Consider the following 23,202-nt stretch of genomic DNA (forward strand, 5'->3'; position numbering starts at 1 on the left):
AGCCTCTGGTGTGGCTCACTGGGAACGCACTTCCTGGGACGCGGAGAGGGAGACGGTCTAAGAGGTTCCTCAGTGTGGGCGAGTAAAATGCTCTGGATGTGAGAAACAGGTAGGTCTGGTCAAGAATGTTCCGATTTCTGGGTCTTTTGCATAAGTAGTTGAGGATTTTGTGTAAGGTTGCTTAAATGACGGGAGTCATTTAGCCTTGAAAAATGCTGACCACATTTGCGGACGTGAACACTGAGTGAGGAGGTATTTGGTAGAGCTCTAAAAAATTATTTTGGACCCAGGAGTATGAAAATGTCTAGGTGTCTGGTCGGGGCAGCCAGGGGCTTGGGGCTTGCCTGGCCGGGTGTGCGGTGTGGAGCTGCAGGTTGCTATTTTTGAATCAGCAGCTCATGCTGGTTGTGTAATGATGACCTGCTCGCTGTTCAACCCACTCAGTGTTGCAGATGGGTTTTTCTGAGAGCGTTCATAGTCACTTTTGCGGTCTCTTTCCACTGGTTCTAACCTGGAAAGCTCTTTTTTTTTTTTTTTCCTTCTTTTTTCTGCTAGCTCTGGTGCTCCTGAGGACACAGCTCAAAGGGAGTGGGGGGTGGAGGGGAGGCTTCTCTGGAAGCTTGATTTGCTTTCCTCTGAAGCCCAAGTTCTGTGTTACAGGCTTTGCAAGAGGCTAGTCACGACATTAGAAAGCCAGACTTGGTGACCCCACTTAAAAATGATTGCTCAGAGATCCTGTTGTGTGTTTTCTATTATAAAAATGATTTCACTTAACTTCGGAGTGAGCAGTTGTGCTTGAAACCAACCCAGACATACATCTGGAAAAGAGAAAAACAAAAACAAAAAAAACACCTGATTGAAATCACTTCTGTGCAGACTGTTGGGAACATCATTCTACTTAATGATCGTAGTAGGGCTAGTGATATAGCCTTAATCCAGGAAGTTTTCAGGTGTTTACAAGTTTTCCTTCTCATCCTCCTATTTGAGGTAAATAGTGTTTGAAGAGGAAGTTGTTGATGCTTAAGAAAGATATATGGAAACGTTTAAATGGCGGGTTGAGCTATTGGTGGAACTATAAACTCAAACATTCTAGATGCAAATTTTAGGAGGCACAGTGTGAATCAGCTTGGACTAGTTTTGTCAGTATCCTTTTAAAAGGTATAAAAGAAACATCATGAATGTCTTTTATGCCAAGACAACTGATCACACAGTGTTTCATCGGCCCTCCATTCTTTCACTATAGTCATGAAAGGATCTAAAAAATTCATTAAATATTGATTATCTATTTCTAGGACAGTAAAGTGACTTTTATCCTTATTTTTCCTATCTTCTTGAATCACAAAATGAGGGTTAATTTTTTCTTCTGTATCTCACATATAGATATTGTGTGAATTTAAGAATAAACTGCCTTTTTCTTTTTTAACTCATTGACCACCTTTTTTGGTTTAAGATTTCATTGGTTTCAGATGATTGCTAATTACTTTTCCTAATGCCCTGTGAATTCAAATTGAGTTTTTAAACTAGTACCATATTAATCTGAAGTACTTTTCCTATTTCTTTAGGTCCAGATCATCTGTGCTGTGTGTTCAGATGTGCATATATTTCTTCTAAGTTGATTAAAGTTGTTTTAGAACTATCAAGTACCTCAAAGAGTAAGTACATTCCTTGATTATATCTCTTCCTTTTGCTACCATATATCAGATGACACTTTTTCTCTTGTTTAACAAAATAAAGTTATAGGACAAACCTCTATTGCAAGTGCTATGTTGATGATCTACCGTTTCTAAGAAAACCCAAATTACGGTAGAAGGGACTGCTAGTGTTACTACCAAGGATTAATGTAGCTGCTATTACAGATGTGTTCTTATGTATCTATTCCTTAGAATTGTTCCTGAAAAAATACAATAATGGATCTGGTAATTCTTTAAGCTCTTAGCCACTATTCCTGCTCCAAACTTCTTTGAACTCTATTCCAAACCACAGGAAAGATACTCTTTTGAAAATATTTTTATTTGAAATATCTTTGATAACCTTTAATTGTGTACAAAAATTTATCCATCTACTTCTCTGCAAGTCATTGTGGAACAGTTAGGTGACAAATGTGAAGTTGGTGTTTTGAACAGAGTTCTTGTCTGATTTGGTCAGTAACTACTCTCAAAGAGAATGCTCTCAGATAAACCTACCAATAATCATTACAGACTTAAATTCCTGACCCTATTCTGCTTTACAAAGGGCTTTACTATTTATGATCTCATAGCTACCTTGGGGGACATTTGAGAAATTTAAGATGCAGAGGACATAGGTGACTTTTCCAGTTTGCAAATGGTAGTTTATGACTGGCATACGAGTCTTGGGGTTGCCTGGGTTACAATACCAAGCTGCCTCCCAGATGGAAACAGCAAGCCCACACATCTGTATATACAACCCAGCTCAAGACTGTCAGCCAGCTACTGTTCATGGGTGCGCCTCAGATTGTTAGTGTGTTCTTAGCCTTGCACATTTGCTGCAGTCCCTAATAAGGGGTTTTCATATGGCAAAAAGATGTTTTTTTCCTCATTGAGAGAAATATTTTAAAGAGGAAATATAAATAAAAATATAATTGTTTAACTTTGATAAGCAAACATTAATTTGATATATGAACCACTCTTAATGGCAAGGGGCGAATCCCGTATGTAACATACCTGTTAAGTTGAAAACACGAGAATCAACAGAGCCATAATTGATCGAATCTCTAACCACTGTGGAAGTTAACCAGTGTCGCCAGACTTAGATATGTGTTTCTAGAAGCATAGGCTGTATATAAATACCTGGGAATGGCCTCATCTTTCTTGGGAAGTTTCTGGGGGGAAGAAAATGAACTTTATTTTTAAAAATGAGAGGCTTTGGCCAATAAAGAATGGAAAGCAGCATTCTAGAAGCAGTTTGAAGGCTTCAAAACACAGAGTGTGAATGAATGAAATGAGTGGAACTGATCCTAGAGCAAATTTTTAACTTTCTGTGTCCTGACCATACTCACATGGACCTTCCATTTGTTTGTTTGTTCATTCATTCAACAAATAATTGAGTGCCTTCTCTGTGCCAGTGTTGGACACAGTGAATAAAACAGAAGGCTCTCTGTCCTCCTGAAATTTACAGTCTGGTCAGAAAGGTAAACATTGCACAGGGAATATAAGCATAATCACTGCTACCAAAGAAAAAGTATGAAGGTGCAGCCAGAGCGTGTAACTAGGGGCAGGGGGAAGGTGAAGGGTGGGGGAAGAGAGGGGAGGTTTAGGGCCAGACTCCCTGGAAACCAGAAAGATGAGTACGAGTTAGCTAAGCAAAGAATAGGATGGGATTAAGAAAGTTCTAGGAGGAAAAACAGCATGAGAAAAAGCCCTTAGCCAAATTGAAAAACAAAATTTGAGAAGTTAAAAGAAAAGCAGTATGGCTACATAGACAGTAATATGTAAGGTGGGAGGATGACACAATAAGGAGACTGAGAATCTGGCAGGAACCAAATGGTGGGATTTAAAACTTTGGAAACTATGGGAAAGATTTAAAACTTTACTCTGAGGAAGCTATTCAATAGGAAGCTATTGAATGGTAAGAAATGTAGTGAAATGATCAGATTTGCATTTGAAAAAATTATTCCAGATTCGAAATTAATTGGTATAGCTCTAAGAGTCAGCAATATCTTTCAGTTTTAAATCACTAAACATATTCCTTCTCCCAACTATCCCTGTAAAATGTTACTTCATCCCTCTAGTGAGATATACTACTTACCATCAAATCATACATATGTGGAGTTAAGAGCAGGGTATAAAAAGTAAAGCAGCCAAAGAAAGTTACAAAGAGCAAGGACATTAATTCCAGCACTGAGACTGAAATTTAGTTAAATAGAGGTTAATAGTATTTCCCTTCTGAAAAATGCCGTGGTATACTTGTTGGCTCTCTAAAATAGGACTGTTAGTTAGTCTCTGGGATCTGAGCTAAGAATACTTCAGCAGACGCAAATTCAGGGGACTGATATAACACTTGTATTGATTTGATGCAGGATAAATTTGAACACACTTGATACTGAAATAGATATTGACTATTGACCCACCTCTGTTTATCAGTGTCATTTGATAGTCTGTAGGCTAAGAACTACAGAAATTTATTTATCAATAGCAAAGTCATTCATACTGATCTTGTGTCTCATTCCATTTGCGTTGTAGGAATCAGGGGTACAGGGCAGCTTGATTGAAGAAATCTCAATTACATTGATACTCCAAGTATTTGTCCCCTACCTCTGAAAGCAGGAAGGAATTGTGATTGGGTTAGGACTTTGCATGGGTTATCTGAAGGAGTTCTGAAGCTTTGAAAGATACTGGGGGAAACTTTTTCTTACGTCTTTACAACATTGATTAAATCTTCATTCTCTTTCATTGCTCAGTTTTTCTCTAACACTGAATGATACATTTTTATGAACAGGTATCTTATTGGGTCACTTTGCTTAATACCTAACAATAATCACTTGATAGGTAATAATCAGACATCTCTTTCATTATCAGCATTTTGAGTTCTTATAAAACAGCATATTCTTTCCCTCAGTCTGACTGTTAGCACACTGGGGCAAGGTCCAGATCTTAATGGCCTCAGTGTCCCTCTAGGGCCTAACAGAGTGTTTTGCATGTGCTAGATACTCAGTAAATAGCTGTTGAATGAATGATTGCTTAGTAATGGCTACTTCCTTGTCCAGTTCTACGTCATTAATAGCCTGCCTTTGTGAGTTGCTGTGGCCTTGGGTCGGGGCCCAGTATTTATTTATTCAAATATTCCTAAAATGACTCTTGTGCCAGGCACTGTGCAAGTTACTTACAGTATACTGGGGGGATAGGCGAATGAGCAGAAACCAACAGGAAGCTGGATTCTAGAGACTGACAACAGTAGTGGCATTTTCCAGGGTAAACATCCTCAAACTTGCACCAGAGTTTCCATTGTTGGACTAAGGTGGTTGGATGGTTGCTAAAATTAAGCATTTAAAATTTGCAGGAAAAAAATAAATTAGGACCATAATTCCTCTGTTTGAAGTATTTTCATCCATAACATTTTCTTAAACAATTACTACTTTTGGTAATATTGACAGAAGACAGCATGATAAACAAGTAGTAAACTAAGAGCAGAGAAACTTAGAACTAGTTATGCTTAACTTGAGGACTTTAAAAAATGGTCATTTGTGCTTAAACTCCGATTTTTATATTGTACACTTATATATGTATGTGTGTGGATAGGTATGTACACATACGTATATGTTTTCTGCTAGTAAAATTATTCCTAGTTCATGTGATTGCATTAAATATATAGTAAATTAAAATAGTCTGTTCTGTTGTCTCATAGGAGGCATGATGGAAGGCAGAGAAAATATATTTGAGTGGTGTTTGGAGAGTGAGTTTCAAACTCTTGAAGAAATAAAGCTGAATAATATACTGGTTTTTATAATTTGTTGTATACAGAAAAAGAACACAGCCTTTTAATTTGAGATGAAAGGCCTGGCTACTTTTTTTCTTTTTCCTTATAATAGCATTAATAGAGATAGGTTGTCATTTCTTCAGAAATCTTTGTGTTCATCTTATATGAGCAGTAATAGTAGACTAACCAATCATAGTATATTAGTATAATAACCAATAACCAATAGTTTAATAACCTGAAATGCATGCCCGTCATCTTGAACCAGTCAGGAAGTAGATGAGTAGAATAATTTCAGGGACCTTTGTTCTCTCTTTTTCGTTTGAGTAACTCATTGGAGAGGAGTCTATTTACGTTTTGTGATTTTCTGGTATGCCTGGTATATAGGAATGAGATGTTTGCTTTTTTTTTATTTAACGTTTATTCAACAGATGTTCTTTGAACTGCTCCAGGATGCCAAGCACTGAGCTGATCACTGAGTGCTAAGAAGTAGTTAATGCTTGCATCACACTTACGAGGCACCAGATATAACTTTAAGCATTTGACATTATATTAACTCATTGAATACTTAGAAAACCCTGTGAGGTAGGCACAGTTACTTTTCCCATTTTACAGATGAGGAAAATGAGGCACACAGAAGTATTGTTGTTGACCCAAGGTGACTTTGGTCACTTGGCTAGTAAGTGAGTAATTGGGGGTTGGAACCCAAGCAGTCTGGCTCAGAGTCTGCCCTCAACCACTCTGCTGCCCTGTAGTGCTTCTTTCCCTATGCCTTTGTCTTTTATGCTGGTCTTATTTTACATTTGCGTGAGCATTTGAAGCCGAATTTGTGTTTGTAGTTGACGGTTGATGAGTGCTTTGACCCTATATATTTGAGTGTCTGACACATCAAAGTGCTTGAAATGTGGTTGTTGAATGAGTGATTTTGGACAACTGAGAGAATTTCTGATGTGATGTTAAGAGAATCTGAAATTATTTTGGTTGTTCCTCTGATGCACTGTGTAGAAAAATACTCATGTGTGAAGACTCTAGTTGCTATATGACCCAGGCAGTAGTAAGCAATCGTGTGTGTGTGCAGCTGTGCTCTGAGGTCACATGCATGTGTGCTTATATACATTCATATTGTACATGGAGAGGAGACAAGGGACAGAATTTCCCTGTTTGCATTGATGTCATGGGTTGTGTTTCCAGTCAGCACCGTGCTCTCCTGTTGTCCCCTCATGATTTGTCCTCTTGTGTGTCACCCCCTAGTCTGACTGGCAGTACTGCACAAGCCTGCCTGCCATGGGCTGTCGGGATGTCCATGCAGCCACGGTCCTCTCCTTCCTGTGTGGGATCGCCTCGGTAGCAGGCCTCTTTGCGGGGACTCTGCTTCCCAACTGGAGGAAATTACGACTGATCACGTTCAACAGAAATGAGAAGAACCTGACTGTTTACACAGGCCTGTGGGTGAAGTGTGCCCGGTACGACGGGGGCAATGACTGCCTGATGTACGACACTACTTGGTACTCATCAGTTGACCAGCTGGACCTGCGGGTCCTCCAGTTTGCCCTGCCCCTCAGCATCCTGATTGCAACGGGGGCCCTGCTGCTCTGCCTGATTGGAATGTGTAACACCGCCTTCAGGTCCTCGGTGCCCAACATCAAACTGGCCAAGTGTCTGGTCAATAGTGCCGGCTGCCATCTGGTGGCCGGGCTGCTGTTTTTCCTGGCAGGTACTGTGAGCCTCTCCCCATCCATCTGGGTCATCTTTTATAACATCCATCTGAACAAGAAGTTCGAGCCAGTCTTTATGTTTGACTATGCAGTGTATGTCACTATTGCTAGTGCTGGGGGCTTGTTTACGACTTCCCTTCTACTGTTTATTTGGTACTGTGCATGCAAATCTTTGCCTTCTCCTTTCTGGCAACCGCTGTACTCCCATCCTCCCAGTATGCATACATATTCACAGCCCTATTCAGCACGCTCCCGCCTCTCTGCCATAGAAATCGACATTCCAGTAGTTTCACACACCACCTAGTGGGGAAATAGTTGCTAAAGAAAACTTGTAGCCTCCCATTTCCCTTGTGCAAGGAGCTATCTTGGACCTATATACATTTTCCTTTGTTTCTGATCAGTCAGTGAAGCCAAATTAGTATGTCTTAGTAAGATGAAGTGCTGCTAGTTTTTATGAAAAGTACAATATTTAAATGTGAATCATTCCTTTTATCTTTTTATGCTAGAAGGATTTTTAACCTCCAGGTTGATACCTGATCAGTTATTTCGGTGGAAAGGACCTGTGTCTCAATTGAGGTGATTTAGAGCAACATAGTAAAAAATGATTGCTAAGAGAAGCTCTTATAAGCGATCCTTATGAGTATTTCAGAATGTGTATTGTCCTTTTGCTACAGTACCTTAAATTGAGAAAAAAGGGCAATTTCAAATTAAAAAATTTTTTTCAGGTAAGGGTAATATTTTAACAGTAGCCAGTCTACCAGCTTAGGCTGTAACTTTTCTTACTTCTTTCTCGGGGCTAATTGTATTGAATAGAGTTTGGTATTTTGAAGATGACTTTCTTTTGTGAGTTCTAATCTTCTACCTCATGCCTGTGTTTAAAAATAAAATGTATTTTAAGTGATGTCAGAGAGAATAAGCCTAACATTTAAAATATCTATTAGTATGGATAACATTTAACATAATTTTAAAAGTTAATAGTTCTATAAGTTGTATTATTAAAGTGCCATGTGATGGATTGGTGCTTCCTCTGAGGCAGAAAAACTTTTCTCCAGATATCATCCACCAAGTGGTACTCATGCCCACGTATAATCTCTTAGTGATTAAGAGAAAAAGAGGCCCGAGTGGTTAGTTCTCCTTTAGACAGTGGTAGGGGACAAGCATCTGTTCTTCAGTGACAACATTAGAGGTTCATTCTGGTGGCTGCCTTTTGGGTGATGGGTGAAGTGAGGCATGGCTTCACCATGACCGCATTCACCCTTGATTCAGTTCCTGCCCCCATCACCGATTATTTCCTTGAGGATATATCTTTGCCCAACACTTTACTAGGTGCTATAGAGGATACATGCAAAGTATGAGATCTGGTCCCATCTACTAAGAAATTTTAATTAAATAGAGAAGATCAAACTGTTATCTGACAATTAGGGAACAGTCTGACTTCAGTGGCAGCTGGTCTTCACTTCTCAAGCATTGATCTAGGAATATATTTCACCCAGAGACATGGCTTTCTGGCAGACAGGCTTATTGTACAATACCAGCAATATTTGGAACCCAGAAATTCAGTTTGTTGGATCCTTTAGAGCACCTACATTAGCCTAGACACTGTAATAACATGATATCAGATTCATAAGAATGGATGGGCAAAAGTGGTAAAGATTAAGTTGTTCCCTTTTCACCTCTGAAAGTATGATGATGTATTAAAGAGGGAGGAATATTTAAAATCTTTCTAATGGGGTAACATTTAGAGGAAGCCATGTTAACACCGAGATGAATGCTTAGAAATTCAGGGATATTGGGTGTTTACCCTTATGAATTTGAGCTGTTTATTTGATGTAATTTGCTACACATTAGTACTATGTTCATGGGGATTTTGTTCTATTATCCATTACAAATTTCACAGACAGCTAGTTGCATGTTAACAGATTATTGTGCCTCTTCTGCAAATCTGAGTATGCTTCTGGTACTTCTGTGGACGTAAATGGTACTTTTGTTTCTAATTCCAAACACTAGTTTATGTACATAGCAAGTAAATACAGTTGTATAATTTTTAAATGCCATCAGTTGAAAGCATGCAAAACTATGGTTTTCTTAGCTATAGCTTCTGATTTCCTTCAGTTCTTTTAATTCTTCTCAGATATAGCTGAGTCTTGATCATTCCAAGACAGCATCAGGTAGAATTTTGAGATTAATATTAATTTCCCCCTTTGCTAATTAATTTCTGTCCCCTCTCTCACTGAAATTGTCCAAAAGTGTCGAATTCCACCATTCTTTGTATAAACAATGTTAAAAGCAGACTCAGCCATTAATATTCTAGACAGTTTTTAGTCCATGGGATCATGTATATAAAATGTTAAACTTTTCCTGTAAGAATCTTTCGGATTCTTTTCATAATCTGTAGCCTCTAATTAGTATTTATTATAGATTCACTTGGCAAAAGAAACAATTGTTTCCCTTACTGTCATTAATATTTCAGATTTGCTATCAGGAGCTAGTCTTCAAAGCCATCAAAGGAAATCAAGTATTTATAATTCTTTTTAATAACTTTTGAGCATTCATCAGTCTATCATTGTGATGGGGGATATCTTTTTTTGTTGTTACAAGTCTCTTAATGTTAAAGGCCTTTTACAGAAGCTTGGAAAACCTTAAATGTAGTATGATCCACCAGATTTGGTTTATCCAACCATGGGAGAAAAAAACCCTGAGCTTACTTTACTTGTAAATAAATATACACTATAACAGATAATATGTTTGCTGTAAACTGCAATGTAAAACCTCGATAAAACTGCACTGTACTTGATGTTTATTAAAAGATGTATTTTTACAAGTTTCTGTTTCTATCCTCATTTTGTCAGTGCTTTAAGTTGATATATTTTGAGAAATGTTTCTCAAATATGTGGAAATTGAAAAAGACACAGCACCATTTAAAGCCCTGTAGAATAGCAATTGGAATGGAATTGGAAAACTTGGCATTATTATTTCAGAAGCATCAGGACCCTTCAGTTCTAAGAGTGGTCTTTGGAGTTCACTGGACTATTTCAACATTCCACAAAAAAAACACCAAATAAAGTCAAATGTGCCAGACTTGCCTCATCAATGGAGTGTTTCAGCGGTCTGTGATCTTGTAGATTGGGAGTTCTCAAATGGTTAAGTGGGAGGATCTTTCCTTACTCTTCAGAACTCGAGGTTAACAGGAAAAGCAGTCCTAACAGGTAAGTCACCTCAGAATTTCTGGAGCCTGGAATGAGCTCTTAGTTTTCTGCCTCCTGGTGAGAGCATTCACAAGCACTCCTTACTGAACCCAAGGCTCTCTGGTGGGACATTAGATGCCAGAGCCGTACGTTGCACTGGAAATCCAAAGCTGCTTCAAGCTGGCCATCCCCATAGCTGATTATACTAACACACCACAGTCTGGAGTCTGCCCCTTGGTTGCACAGTCTCACTGAGGGTGGCTGAAATGCTAGAGAAACTCTTCATGCTAACCAAACTCACAAGAGACTGATTTACCAACCAGAAGTGAGAAATATAGATGCCTTGCAACCACTATCCAAGACCAGTGTTTTAAAAAAAACCCTACACAGAGCTCCTTGGAGAAAAGACCGATTCCACTCCTGGGGTAGGGAAAGTACAAGATGAGCCCAGCACATCGTCTTCCGTAAAGGAAATGGTCAAAGAATGATGGGGACTTATCCAATTACACAGAAGCCGGCTTAAAGAGGTTCCCACTGGCCAAATCTGGGACAATCTGAGCATCAAAATAATAGTAATGGGTTATAATCCATTAAATAAAGCAAAAATCCATGCATCCCTACTGATACAAATGGGAAGAAAGAAAAGTTGTTTCTTACAGTAAAATACCAAATAAATATGGAAAAATAGATGGAGTTGGGAAAGCATCAATAGAATTGAAACTAGTTGGTGAAAGTTTGATGAGAAAGAGGATATTTACGTTGTCTCAAAATACTGCTCCACAAATTACTAATTTCGGAGGGAAAAGTAGTAACTTTATTAGTGGATAAACTTGGCAGACACAGCCTTAACCAAGTGATTAAATTTATCACCAATACAACAAACCAACACCATGCACCTTCTAATATGCAACAAGAAGGTCAGATCATTGCTTTTGTGGTGTTTCCATTAAAAATACATAGCTTGAGACTAATCTTGAGGAAGCGTGCAGTTTGTCAGTTCCACTTATACTTTTTGCTTCCTCCTCTACCTCTCCTGATCTCACACCTCTTCATTTTAATAGAAAAGCATAAAACCTTACAGCCTAAGTTGTCTCTAAAATATTTCCTACAGTAACTCTTTTAGGAGAGAACTTGAAGAGCTTGTGTCAGGTTTCTCTGGGAAAAATAAAAAGGAAAGGTCCTTGCAGAAGAGATGTAAATCAAAGTGACAGAACCACAGGACTCATGGGATCTTAATTAGCTGTCCCATTTCATTGCTTAGCAGTATCTTCAATCCTGAAGTATACTGATAGGTTAGCCTAAGGGCTATCTCCCCTTCTTTCCCCTGCCCCACACTGGAGTAACCTTTCTAGGAGAAGGTCATTCTCCCTGTCCTGGTGGGTGTCTCACCACCCTCCAGCCCAGGAAGGTTCTCTGTCAGTGACATAGCATGCCAGAGCCCTTTAAAACCTCACTGCAGGACTGTGGAACTCAGAAAAAGCACAACTATAGCCTGCCTAGTAGTCATATCCAAATCTGCTATTAACAGGAAATTTGGGTTTGTTTGTTTTAATTTGTTTGGAAATATGCCAGCTTTCCAGACTGTTATGTGAAATCCTTCAGCAAATTTTGACGAAGAAAATGAGATGGTGAATGAGGAGAGAAATTTTTTCTTATTTTGTATGAAAAACCCAGTATGACTGGGTCCTGTTAGCAGGAATGTAGTAATCATGATTTTGAGTGGTCCTTGTTCACTAAAATCCTCTATAGAAAAAAATATAGATTCATGTCTCCAGGGTTTTGCTTTATAGAAGAAATTTAACAGCTTCTCATTAAGAGAAAAGGCATTATTGATACTTCAACTGCTTTATATATAGTGGCCTCGCTCCAAGATTCACTCTTTAACAGTTTGAAAGGGTACTTCTAGTAAATAAATACAGTTAATTCATTTAAATTTAAAAATAATTTTTGCCTCTATCCCCATGTCCCTTTTCTTGTCCTCATTCTCAGGCTAATCCTGTGTTCTGGACAGTCCAGGTGGGGAGTTTAGCACCAGGAAGTTTCTGCAGATAGTGGGGACCCCGGGTCCTGGCAGTCCCCCTCTGGGGTGAGCAGGTGCCTAGGAAGCCTGTCTTTCCCCTTGCTGGCCACGTGAATGAGGGCTTTGGCTCATGTTCTGACCTGCTAACCTGCTCCTGGCTGCTTCTGCTTTAACAGCTCGAAGGTAGCAGTGGCTGCTGGAGCCCGGTGGTACCGGCCGGTTGTGCACATCTCTTCCCAACTCTTCGCCCAGTGACATCATGTTGGTAGTTTGAAATTGGCCATGGTGGAAGTATTGATGCCCCAGAAATTGGCAAATGCTACAAATTAGAGTTTGGTTTTTTTTTCCTTTTGTTTTCTTTCCTCCCTCCCTCCCTCCCCACCTCCCTCCCTCCCTCCCCGCCTCCCTCCCCCCCTGGGAAACTGGGAATTATAGCAAGTGCTGAGAGCTGTAAAACCTTATCTGTGATAAAGGGACTCTCTGATATAGACTTTTAATGGGTCTCTCTACCTCCAGTATTGCTCTATGTCCCTCCCCACCACCAACCCATCCTGTACACAGACAACAGAAGGAACCTAATGAATGCAAGTATGACCTAGTCTCTCCTCTACTTAAAATAATTCAGCAGTTACCTCTCAGATCAGAGTCTAAACTCTTGTTTTAAGTCTGAGTGGTAGGTCTTGTGCAGTAGAACAGATAAGAGTACATCAAAGAATATAGAGCCAGGAAAAACAAACTGCCTGGCATAGCACAGCCACACAAGTTATCTAGAAAGAGATTTTTTTCACTGTGTCCACAGCTGATCAGACTTTTAGCAATTACTGACACAATATCTCACAAGTCTAATGTGTAACAATGCAAATTCAAGAATAAATAATAGGGAATATCCCCTCTCAGGGACCTCTAGATTGGTTACATACCTTATTCAAGGAATTTCTGTTTCCTGTATGGCATGATGAATGTGATAGCTAGCCTTTAAGATGGCCCCCAATGATCCCTGCTTCCTGGTATTCATATCCTTATGCAGTCCTATCCCACGCTGAACAGGGCTGACATGTGTTACCAATAAAATTTGGCGGAAATGATAGCCTGTGACTTCTGAGGCATAGGTCATAAAAGATGTTGTAGCTTCTGCCTCTCTATCTTGGATCACTTGCTCTGAGGGGAAGCCAGCTGCCATGTTGTGAGGACATACACAGCCCTATGGTTAATTTAGGAAGAACCAAGGCCTCCTACCAACAGCCAGTACCAATTTGCCAGCCATGTAAGAAAGCCATGTTGGAAGCAGATTTCAGATCACTGCAGCCCTGGCCAACATCTTGATTGCAACCTGATTGAAAGATCCCAAGCCAGAATCACCCAGCCAAGCTGCCCCCAACTTCCTGACCCACACACCCTGTGTGAAATAATGCTTATTATTGTTTTAAGATGCTGTGTTTTGGGGGCAATTTGTTATACAGCAATAGATGACTAATAAAAGAGCATAAAGCAAATGCAGGGGGCCAATCTTGAGGAATATTTGTTTTAATGCTATGAAGAGGTATTGTGAGATTTCCTTGCTCCATATCAGAAAAAAAATCCCTCTCATGATCCCAGATTCCCTTGGAAAGTGCTGAATATTTTTTGCCAAAATGTGGTAAAAGAGCCTAATCTGAAGTGTGTATGTTGGGGGTGGGAGGTGAGAAGGATCTGAGCTTAGGTTGGGAGCAGAGTTCTCTCTAATTCTGGCTAGGTTATAAGTGACTGCCTTTGTTATCAGGGAAATAAACTAAGAATAAACATTCATGGAGGTTGGAATAGATGTTAAATGCATTTACAGTCAAATCTGATATACATAGTGGTTATGTTGTTCTCTGGTTACCAGGAACAAATAAACCATACCTATAAAAAAATCATTTGTTTTTATCTAACCGTCCAATTATTTCTGGGGTCAGCCCTTCAGGAAGAAAATAAAACTGATAGTTTCCTAGGTAGATGAGGAAATAGCTGATTCTGAGACTCATTAGACTGTTGAGTTGACAGGTAATACCTCCCTTTGGTAGAACAAACAGCAAGATAAAAGCCTGTGGCAGCAATTGTGAGATAGGGAAGCTGGGAGAGGGAAGCTGAATTGTATTGATATTTCAGTGCAGTAAAGTTAATCTGATTGCTTTCCTAACACTTGGCCTGTAAAGGGGGCAAGCTAGGTGGCTTAGGATGCCCAGAGGGCAGCAGCCTAAGGACACTGAGCTCCTTGGTTGGGGAGTAAAAGAGATTCATAGGAGAAAATGTGACCCGGGATGGGGGTGGCAGGCGGCAGTGGATGGCTCAGTAATGGAAAGCATCAGAAGCCAACTTTCCCTACTCTTTTTAGGTTGCTTCTCTCCCCACCCAGCCTGTACAACTTGTCAGGCACTAAGGTGGAGAAAGCCATTAATAGGGAGTAGGGAGAGACTAGTAAATTCCCCCCCCCCACCCCCCCACCCCCCCGGGTGGAACCGCAATGCCAGTGGAATTAAACTAGCTTTGACAGGGAACAGAGCAAGAATTAAGGAAGACCTAACACCTTGTGGTAAATGAGAATTATCTATAGTTCAGCTCAAGTGAAATTCTTGCTTTTAGAAGTGATACCATGAAAGAATGATGAACAGAAATTTAGTTTATTCAGAGAACAAAAGTATGTGATTGTTAAGGAAGTAAAGGAATCAAAGTTTAAGATGTTCCAAAGAGAAAAATGTAAAAGAAAAAAGAAAAATCATCTTTACTTAGAAAGCCTGCTATTGTCAGTCACTTATCAAGAGACTGGCAGCCTTTTTTTTCTGTGTTTATATATTTGTTTTTGTTTCTACAGATGCCTCTGAATTTTTTGTTAGAAGCAAAGTCACTCTCACTGCCAAGAGAAATTAGCAATGCTTTTACTGTGGCATAGAGACAAATCATAACAAGGACATATAAGAAGCACCCCCCTGCGCTCCCCCAGCTCCCGCTGGATCTGTGCTTTTGGAAGGCATTGTGTCATGAGGGCAGGACTGGCTTCATGGGACCTGTGCAGTCACGTGAGGCCCTGTGCTTAGCAGGGCTCTACCCTTGGTTTAATAGTCTGGTTGCTGTCTTGAAATTCTTAATTTATTCCAGTGGTATGTAGCAGACAGAGCATTGGATGTGGAGTCAGGAGCACTGAGATCTCTATAGTTCCAGGTCTTGTCTCACTAAGTGGGCAAACTTGAGCAGGCATGTGAAAATCCCTGCTCCTGTTTCTCAGTTTCTACATCTGTACGTTGAGACCAGTAAAATCCACCTTACTTCTTTTTTTTTTTTTAATAAATTTATTTATTTATTTATTTATTTTTGTCTGGGTCTTCGTTTCTGTGCGAGGGCTTTTTTCTAGTTGCGGCGAGCGGGGGCCACTCTTCATCACTGTGCGCGGGCCTCTCACTGTCGCGGCCTCTCTTGTTGCGGAGCACAGGCTCCAGACGCGCAGGCTCAGTAGCTGTGGCTCACGGGCCTAGTTGCTCCGCGGCATGTGGGATCTTCCCAGACCAGGGCTCAAACCCGTGTCCCCTGCATTGGCAGGCATATTCTCAACCACTGCGCCACCAGGGAAGCCCCACCTTACTTCTTTTAAAAGGTGGTTGTGAGGGTGCAATGGATTTTTCTTTAAGTTCTGCTCACCCTTACCTAATGTTGGGGCTGAGAATGAAGAAGGTGAAGCAAGGTGTCATGTTGCATATCAGAAGCTTCCTTTATAGATGGTTTGTGTCCCCAGAAAAAACAAGAGTGCAGTCCATGCTAATGTTTGGATTTAGATAACAAGTATGTCTCTCTTCAAAATGCATTACAAGTTCAAGGGAACACAAATTGGGCCAATAGTTATAAGACCTGCCCCTCCCCTTTTACTACAATTTTAGGGGCAAATATGGGAATGAGAAACAACTTATTTGACTTGGGGAAGGGGCCCAGTGAAAAGTTGAGGCTGCTCTGATGGACAGGAGTTTGAGTGGATGGAGGAGACACTACAAATTACTCAGCCCTTGGTGTCGGTTGCACAACATTAGGATGTATTTAATACCACTGCACTGTCCACTTAACCATGGTTTAGATAGTAAATTTTATGTTATGTGTATTTTACCTCAATAAAACATTTCGAGAAAAGAAAAGTGGTAGGCTGGACTTGGCTGGGTTGGAATTTGTGGACCACTGCCCTAGTGGATCATCATGGGTGCATCCCACTTAGAAGACCCCTGGTCTATAAGAGAGAAGGGTGTGTATTTGCACAGTTCTCCAATAATATGACATAAAATAAATTAGGGGAAAAAAGAGACCTAGCCCTTAAACAGTATAGAGCTACCACACTGTTCTTCCGTCATGTTAGGATAAAGATGCAGCCCTTACCCTTTAGTTCTAGGACAGGAAAAATGGAACATGGCATGGTCCAGGAAAAGGTATTACTATTTCATCAGTTATAAGCCATGTCCATCTGAAAGAGACACGTGCCAGAGCTGTGAGTGGTTTCTACTCTGAGCTGGGGGGTTGGTGGCTAGGGGACTGGGTACTGATGTCATTTCTAGCTTTAAAAAATTTGTCCACAAACTCAGTAGGCAGACTTATTTTCCTCTTTTTGAAGTGCCTAAGGTTAAAGATATTTAATTTAGTTTGACCTGTAGATTGGATAGAGAAAATTGATAATAGGCTGTTAGTATTTTTTATACCAATCCCAAAAAAGTAATTTTATAGGAGAAAATCGCATAAAGTATGTAAACCTGCTTTGAAAATTGTAGAAAGCACCATGGACTGAAGGTATTAGGAACTGACTGGTATTTATAGCTAAACATCCTTATACATATCACTTCATTAATGTAATTCCTTGCAAGTGAAAGATTTTTAAAAAGCAGCTGCATCTTCAGGTTTGATATTCCATATTTTGTTTTGCCAAGGTGAGATCGTCTTAGCCCTTTTCATTACTATGATTGTATTTTATATTTGATATAAAACTAAATTAATGAGCAACTATTTGTAAAAGTTATCACCTAACACTGTTGATTCACCTTCCTGTTTAATTTGCATCTCCTGCTTCTTTCTTTGATAAATTCTTATTTTAAAGCCAAACATGTATTTAGCCCTATGTCTACATGCAGTTGCTTATATTTGGAACTTCTTAATTGGAACTAAATGTGGATTAGGTTTCAATATTTGCTTTAGCTATTAGTTTATGAGTACAGAAACAAATAAATGATATCTGTTTCCTAATATATTTGTGCTTATTTACTTTAGATCAACATAAAATATGTAGCTCGATATGAGAGCATTAGGAAATATCTGTGACAATACAGATTTCGATAAGCCAAATATTATCTAGGGTCATAGGTTCCCCAGAGTATTCACATTTCTCAGAAGTAAGATCACACTGAATTGTGTTGTATTTAGCTTAAAGGACAATAGAGTGGACATGCAGAGCCCAGGCTAAGAGCCACTGCTTTCTAGTGTGCTGTCACCCCACCCTGTCTCTTTTTCTAGGCACCCTTTTTATGGTTCTTTCACAGTGGGCCTTGTTCTTGTTTAAACTCAATGAATCTTTAAAACTATTCAGCAATAGTAATTGAAGTCTCACCTCATCCAGAGGTATTTTACAGTTAACACTTTTAAAGACTGGAAAACCTTAAACTCCTCAAAATTAGTCTTCAGTGGTGGAATTTAAGGTATTATGCATGTTTGTGGTGAGATTCTTTGAAGCCTGAGTTCTTCCTGGAAGCTTCCAAATCACACCGTATAAGCCTACCCCATTTTAGTGCATTTTAGGCTAAAGTTTTGTAAAAACATATAAAAATTTATTGAGACTTCTTTATGAGAAAAACATTTTTTAAAAAGATAATTTGAAGATCACTTTGTGAAATGTTCTGTTTTGCAAAGTACTTTGTGATATATTAAACTGTCCTTGCTGTAGAGTTGCACTGAGTGACATGTATACGTACCAATTATCTTAAAGTGAAGGACTATATATAGAAAGTTCTTTCTAGCCTTCATATTTGATTGATCTACCTTGGCTATAGCTTTATTTTTGTGGAACAATTGTGACATCTAGTGGTTATTCTAAGTAATTCTAAGAAATGGTTTCACGTGTTTTCCTAAAATTCATTTAAATGTGAGAACTTGCTATATAAACCACACTATAACAAATATTCTTGTACACACCTTTTACATACTTAATTATATGAGATAAAGACCAAGGAGTGGAATTCCTGAGTGAAAGGATGTGTGTATTTAGAATGTTGATAGTATCAATTCACCCTCCAAAGAAGGTTGCACCAACTTATACTTCTACTGTAACTGTGAATACATAGTTCTTCACATCATACCAACAATGACAATTACCAAAAGTTCATTTTTTGTTTTAATTTTCGTTTCTTTATGAATGGGCAGTTCATCTTTTTATGGCTTTTTTTCCTTTTTCTTTCTTTTGTTTTTTATTTTGTTTGGCCTTGTTTTTCTTTATCAGTGAAATGCCAGCACACATTGAGGAAATTAGTCATTTATCTGTAGTTTGCATTGAAAATATTTTTCCCAGTTTGTCATTTATTATTTATACTTTGTGATTTTTTGTTTGTTTGTTTTGCTTTGGAAAGGTTTAATATTTATGTAGTCAGGTATATCAGTTTTTTTTTCCTTTATAATTTTTGTTTTATGTCATATTTTAAAAGGCTGTCTCCTCTCCCAGAGGATAAAATTAAAAATCGTGTATGTTTAGTTATGGAACATACTCATGTATGTTATTTATAGTTTTTTGTTTTTGTTTAGTTTTTTACGTTTAGTCTTTTATCTATGTGGTATTTTAGTAAAGTAGGTAACTTTGTTTTCCCCTAACAATGTAAAGGAGATTGGTAAATGTAAATATAGCTCTTAAGATTGAGGTAGGTATCCATACTGATGAGAAAAGGTGTCAAAAATATGCAAAGGGTAGAATAATATTGATAATATGATTCCTTTTATGTAGAAAAATTATTTCCCTGCAAAGGCACAGAAAATATCTGAAAGGATGTATAGTACACACATTTACACGTGTGCACACATACAACTATTAGCAGTGGACACTTCTAGGGAGTGCATATGAGATATTGGTGAGATAAGTAGAATTTTACTTTTGTCTCTATAGCACAGTTTTCTACAACTTGAACATATTACCATGAACATGTATTATGTATGTTATAAAATTTTTTTTTAAGTAATAGTTAATAACATGGGAAGATATTTTAGGATCTGTAGTTAACTGAAAAAGCAAGTTATAAACGATAAATAAAACATGATCCCACTTTAGAAAATAGAAGAATGTCTGTGTAAAGAAAAAAAACTGGGTGGATATACACCGAAATGTTAACAATGATCTCAGAGTTGAAGGATTTGGGTAATTTTTATTGTTTTCTTTTGTGCTAATTTCTACTTCCCAAATACTTTACAGTGGACACATATTGTATTTGTGATTATAAAAAGTAAAAAATTATATATGTACTAGGGTTGATTAATTCCTGTGTACAGATCTCTGTCAGATACATTAACTGTAATTTCATGCAGCTTATGATTTACTTACCCAAAAGCCTAGCACTGCCCACTCTCTCTTCCCGACTCCAACAACCTATTTTATCATTAAGACGTTTGATTCATCAGGCATTTCTTATAAAATAAGATGATATACTCCTTAATAGTTTTAAAAGGAGAAATTTCTGGTTCATGGAGCCAGAAGATAATTGGATACAAAAATATCTGACATGAAGGTTATTTCCTCCACCAAATTTCAGTCATGCAAGACCTCTTAATCCTAGGATTTCTCCTCCGTACGTGACTGATTTCATCTATATTTTATGTGGAATAAGTAGCAAATACTTTTGACGTTCGTTGAATTCTTTTAAAATTATGTATATAATTATACTCAGCCTTGTTCCAGAAAGGATTTAAAGTCATTAGTAAAAACACACAAAGTTTAAAAATAAGTAAAATGTAACCAGATAAAGTAAAATATAAAATAAGTGGATGAAGCAATCAGGACAAAGAAAATATGAGAGAAGGAGAAAAAAAAAAATGAAACCACAAGATGAAATCTATCCCTTAAGAGCCATCACTGTTTTGAAGGTGATCTAACTGTTCTAAATAGCTCCCTCATCCTCCAAGAAAGAGACCAGAGTTGGGAAGGGTCAAGCTATCCTGAGAGTGAGGCCAAAGGGAAATTACTCGGTGCATGAGGTTTATATATGATAATAACAGTGGCCCCAGCTTCTACTGAGGCTTCCTATGGGTCAGGAACAAGGCTAAGCTCTTTAAGTCATGGTTTTATTTCGTCTTCACAATAACCCTATTCTCAGTGGGGGACATTTTTTCCTGTTTGCCATGTTTCTTCTCCACTCTCCAGGTTCTTCCTTTGGGAGTGACTCTTTGGGCTTCTCAAATCTGCCCCTCGTGTAGCTCCTTCCTCCTCAGGACGAGCGTGGGATGAGCTTGGTAAGTTTGAGAGAAGGACAAGCAGCAGCAGTTCATTCCCCAGGGAGACCTGTTCCCTCGTCCAGGGGGTTCTCTGCCCCTCCGTACACACCGGAGAACCCTGCCCCTGTACTCCTGGGGTTCCGATGTGTTCCTCAATTCAGCTCTATCTGTAATATGCCTGACACTGTACACAATTCCTTATCTGAAACTCCTGGGACCAGGTGGGTCTCAAATTTGAGACATTTTCAGATTTTAGAAAGGTTCTATGGTTCATTTACAGGTTCTGGGACAACTCCTCATTGTCAAACACATTGTTATTTCTGCAATAAAAGGTATGAATATTCACACAGAGTTGGATAAATTAAGACTATATCATATTAAGTCAGATCAGATTTTACTGTCAAATGAGTTCAGATGATGTTGGATTTTGCTGCCAACTGAGTTACAAAAACACTTTTGGTTTTTAGAACTTTTTGAATTTTGAATTGTAGATAAAGAATTGTTTGGCTGTGTTTTGATCTCCAACTGTGTCTACTTTCTCAGTGGGTTCCTGGCTTGGAGGGTAGAGAAAGGTAGAGGTAGATATACCACGAAGGTAATAAAGCTTAAGTTTCAGGGCTCCTTCTGTGGCCCTATAACTTTGTATTTATAATTTTATATTCTTTCTCTTAAAGAGATCCCTCAAAAATATAAACTTCAGACCCCACAAAACCTAGGTCCACCCCTGGGGAGAGGTATGATTGCCTTCTCTAAAACCCCAATAGCCTAAAGTTAGGTACCATCATCATCTCCATTTTACTTAGGAAGAGACTGAGGGAAAGTGATTAATAAGGTGGCATCAGTTACAAGTGGCAGAGTCTGGATTCAAACCCAGACAGTGGAACTACTGAGTTCGTGCTTTTAACCACTGCCTTTCTACGTCTGTAGATAAAAATTTAAAAATAGTTGACATTCTCTTTCCAGTTAAAGTAACTCCCAGAGGATAGCCTTTATCCCAACAAAAATAACCTAAATCATCTTAATTTCTACCAAACATCTCAGTCTGATAAGAATGAAATTCTTCAAATAATATCCTCTAGTAACTTAGGGAAAAAAGCACTGAAATAACATCTCTGTACACTTTCTTCTAAAGAGAATCCTTGGGATTAAATCCTCTTTGTACATTATCATTCTCCTGATATCGAGCCTTTGATATTAGGCAGAGTTTACTCTTTTTCCCCCAAAAGTGATTGTCTTTGCACTCCCCCAACATCTTAACTACATGGCTTTTCATAACATTCAGTCTGAGAGTCAGTGAAAACTGTGTACACAGGATGCTCTAACATTTTTGCAACAGTAAACAGTCTCACATGTGCATTACCTCATTTATTCTGCACAACAAGCCTATGAGAAGGGGAACCAGGGAGTACCTGCATTTTATTGTACAAAAGAAGAAACTGAGGACAAGAGAAAGTAATTTCTCCAAGGTCACCAAATAGTGGTAAAATTGGCACCAGGACTCAGGACATTTTTCTCCCTAGTCCAGGGCCACGAAAACTGCTTCTGTTTTAAAAAAGCTGGAGGGATAATTTTCTCCATAAGGGGAACTGTAGAAGGTTGTTTGTCTAAAGAGCATCAGCTCTGGTCATGTAGGTTCCAACTTGCTTCATGCTTCATCTCTGACTAAATTGCTGTTGAAGTACCTAAGAAAAACAAAACCATTCACACCTTCACACTTGGATTCTCCACTTGGCAAAAGAGAACAATAAAAATTTTTTTGTACTATTCCTTATAATTACAGTGGCATTTAAAAACATTTTTTATGAAATATAAATAAAGTTATAGTAAATAATGATGATCCCCTGAAGAAAATAATAATGATATTCACCATCCAGCTACAGCACACCTTATCATTTTACCATATGTTTGCTTCAGATTTTTTCTTAAGTAATAAAGTCCCAGTGAATGTTTCCCCTGTCCCATTCTTTTCTTGCACTGCTCAGAGGTAACCAGCAACCTAAAATTTTTACATTAATCCATAAATGTTTATATAGTACTGTAGCATTTAAATTTTTTAATATGTTTTATATCTATCTAAAAAGATAAATTATCATTTATATAAATATCTTGTATCTACCATTCTGCAGTTTATTTTTTACATTCAATGTTGTTTTGGGAGTTATGTTGATATTTGAAGCTGATAGATTTATACCTTTAGCTTTTATGATATTGTAGATGGGACCTTCGTTTCAATTACATTTTCCAATTGGTTATGACTAGCATATGAGAACAGTATTGATTTGGAATCAAGAAAACTTTTTGAACTCATTTATTCTCATAGCTTGTAGATTCTCTTGGATTTTCCATGTGGGCAATCATCTGAAAATAAGAACAGGCAAGCATTTTTAGAATGATCATATTTCTCAGT

General features: G+C 38.4%; 1 protein-coding gene across 1 annotated transcript; it reads left to right on the forward strand.

The window, feature by feature from the left end:
- Positions 1-9,966, forward strand: CLDN12 (claudin 12). Its single transcript, XM_007195800.2, has 3 exons — positions 1-109; positions 1,563-1,652; positions 6,682-9,966. The coding sequence occupies exon 3, from the start codon at positions 6,715-6,717 to the stop codon at positions 7,447-7,449; it is 735 nt and encodes a 244-aa protein (XP_007195862.1). The 5' UTR covers positions 1-109; positions 1,563-1,652; positions 6,682-6,714; the 3' UTR covers positions 7,450-9,966.
- The last annotated feature ends 13,236 nt before the right edge of the window (positions 9,967-23,202 follow it).

This window comes from Balaenoptera acutorostrata, chromosome 7, assembly GCF_949987535.1.
Source record: "Balaenoptera acutorostrata chromosome 7, mBalAcu1.1, whole genome shotgun sequence".
Classification (NCBI taxonomy): domain Eukaryota; kingdom Metazoa; phylum Chordata; class Mammalia; order Artiodactyla; family Balaenopteridae; genus Balaenoptera; species Balaenoptera acutorostrata.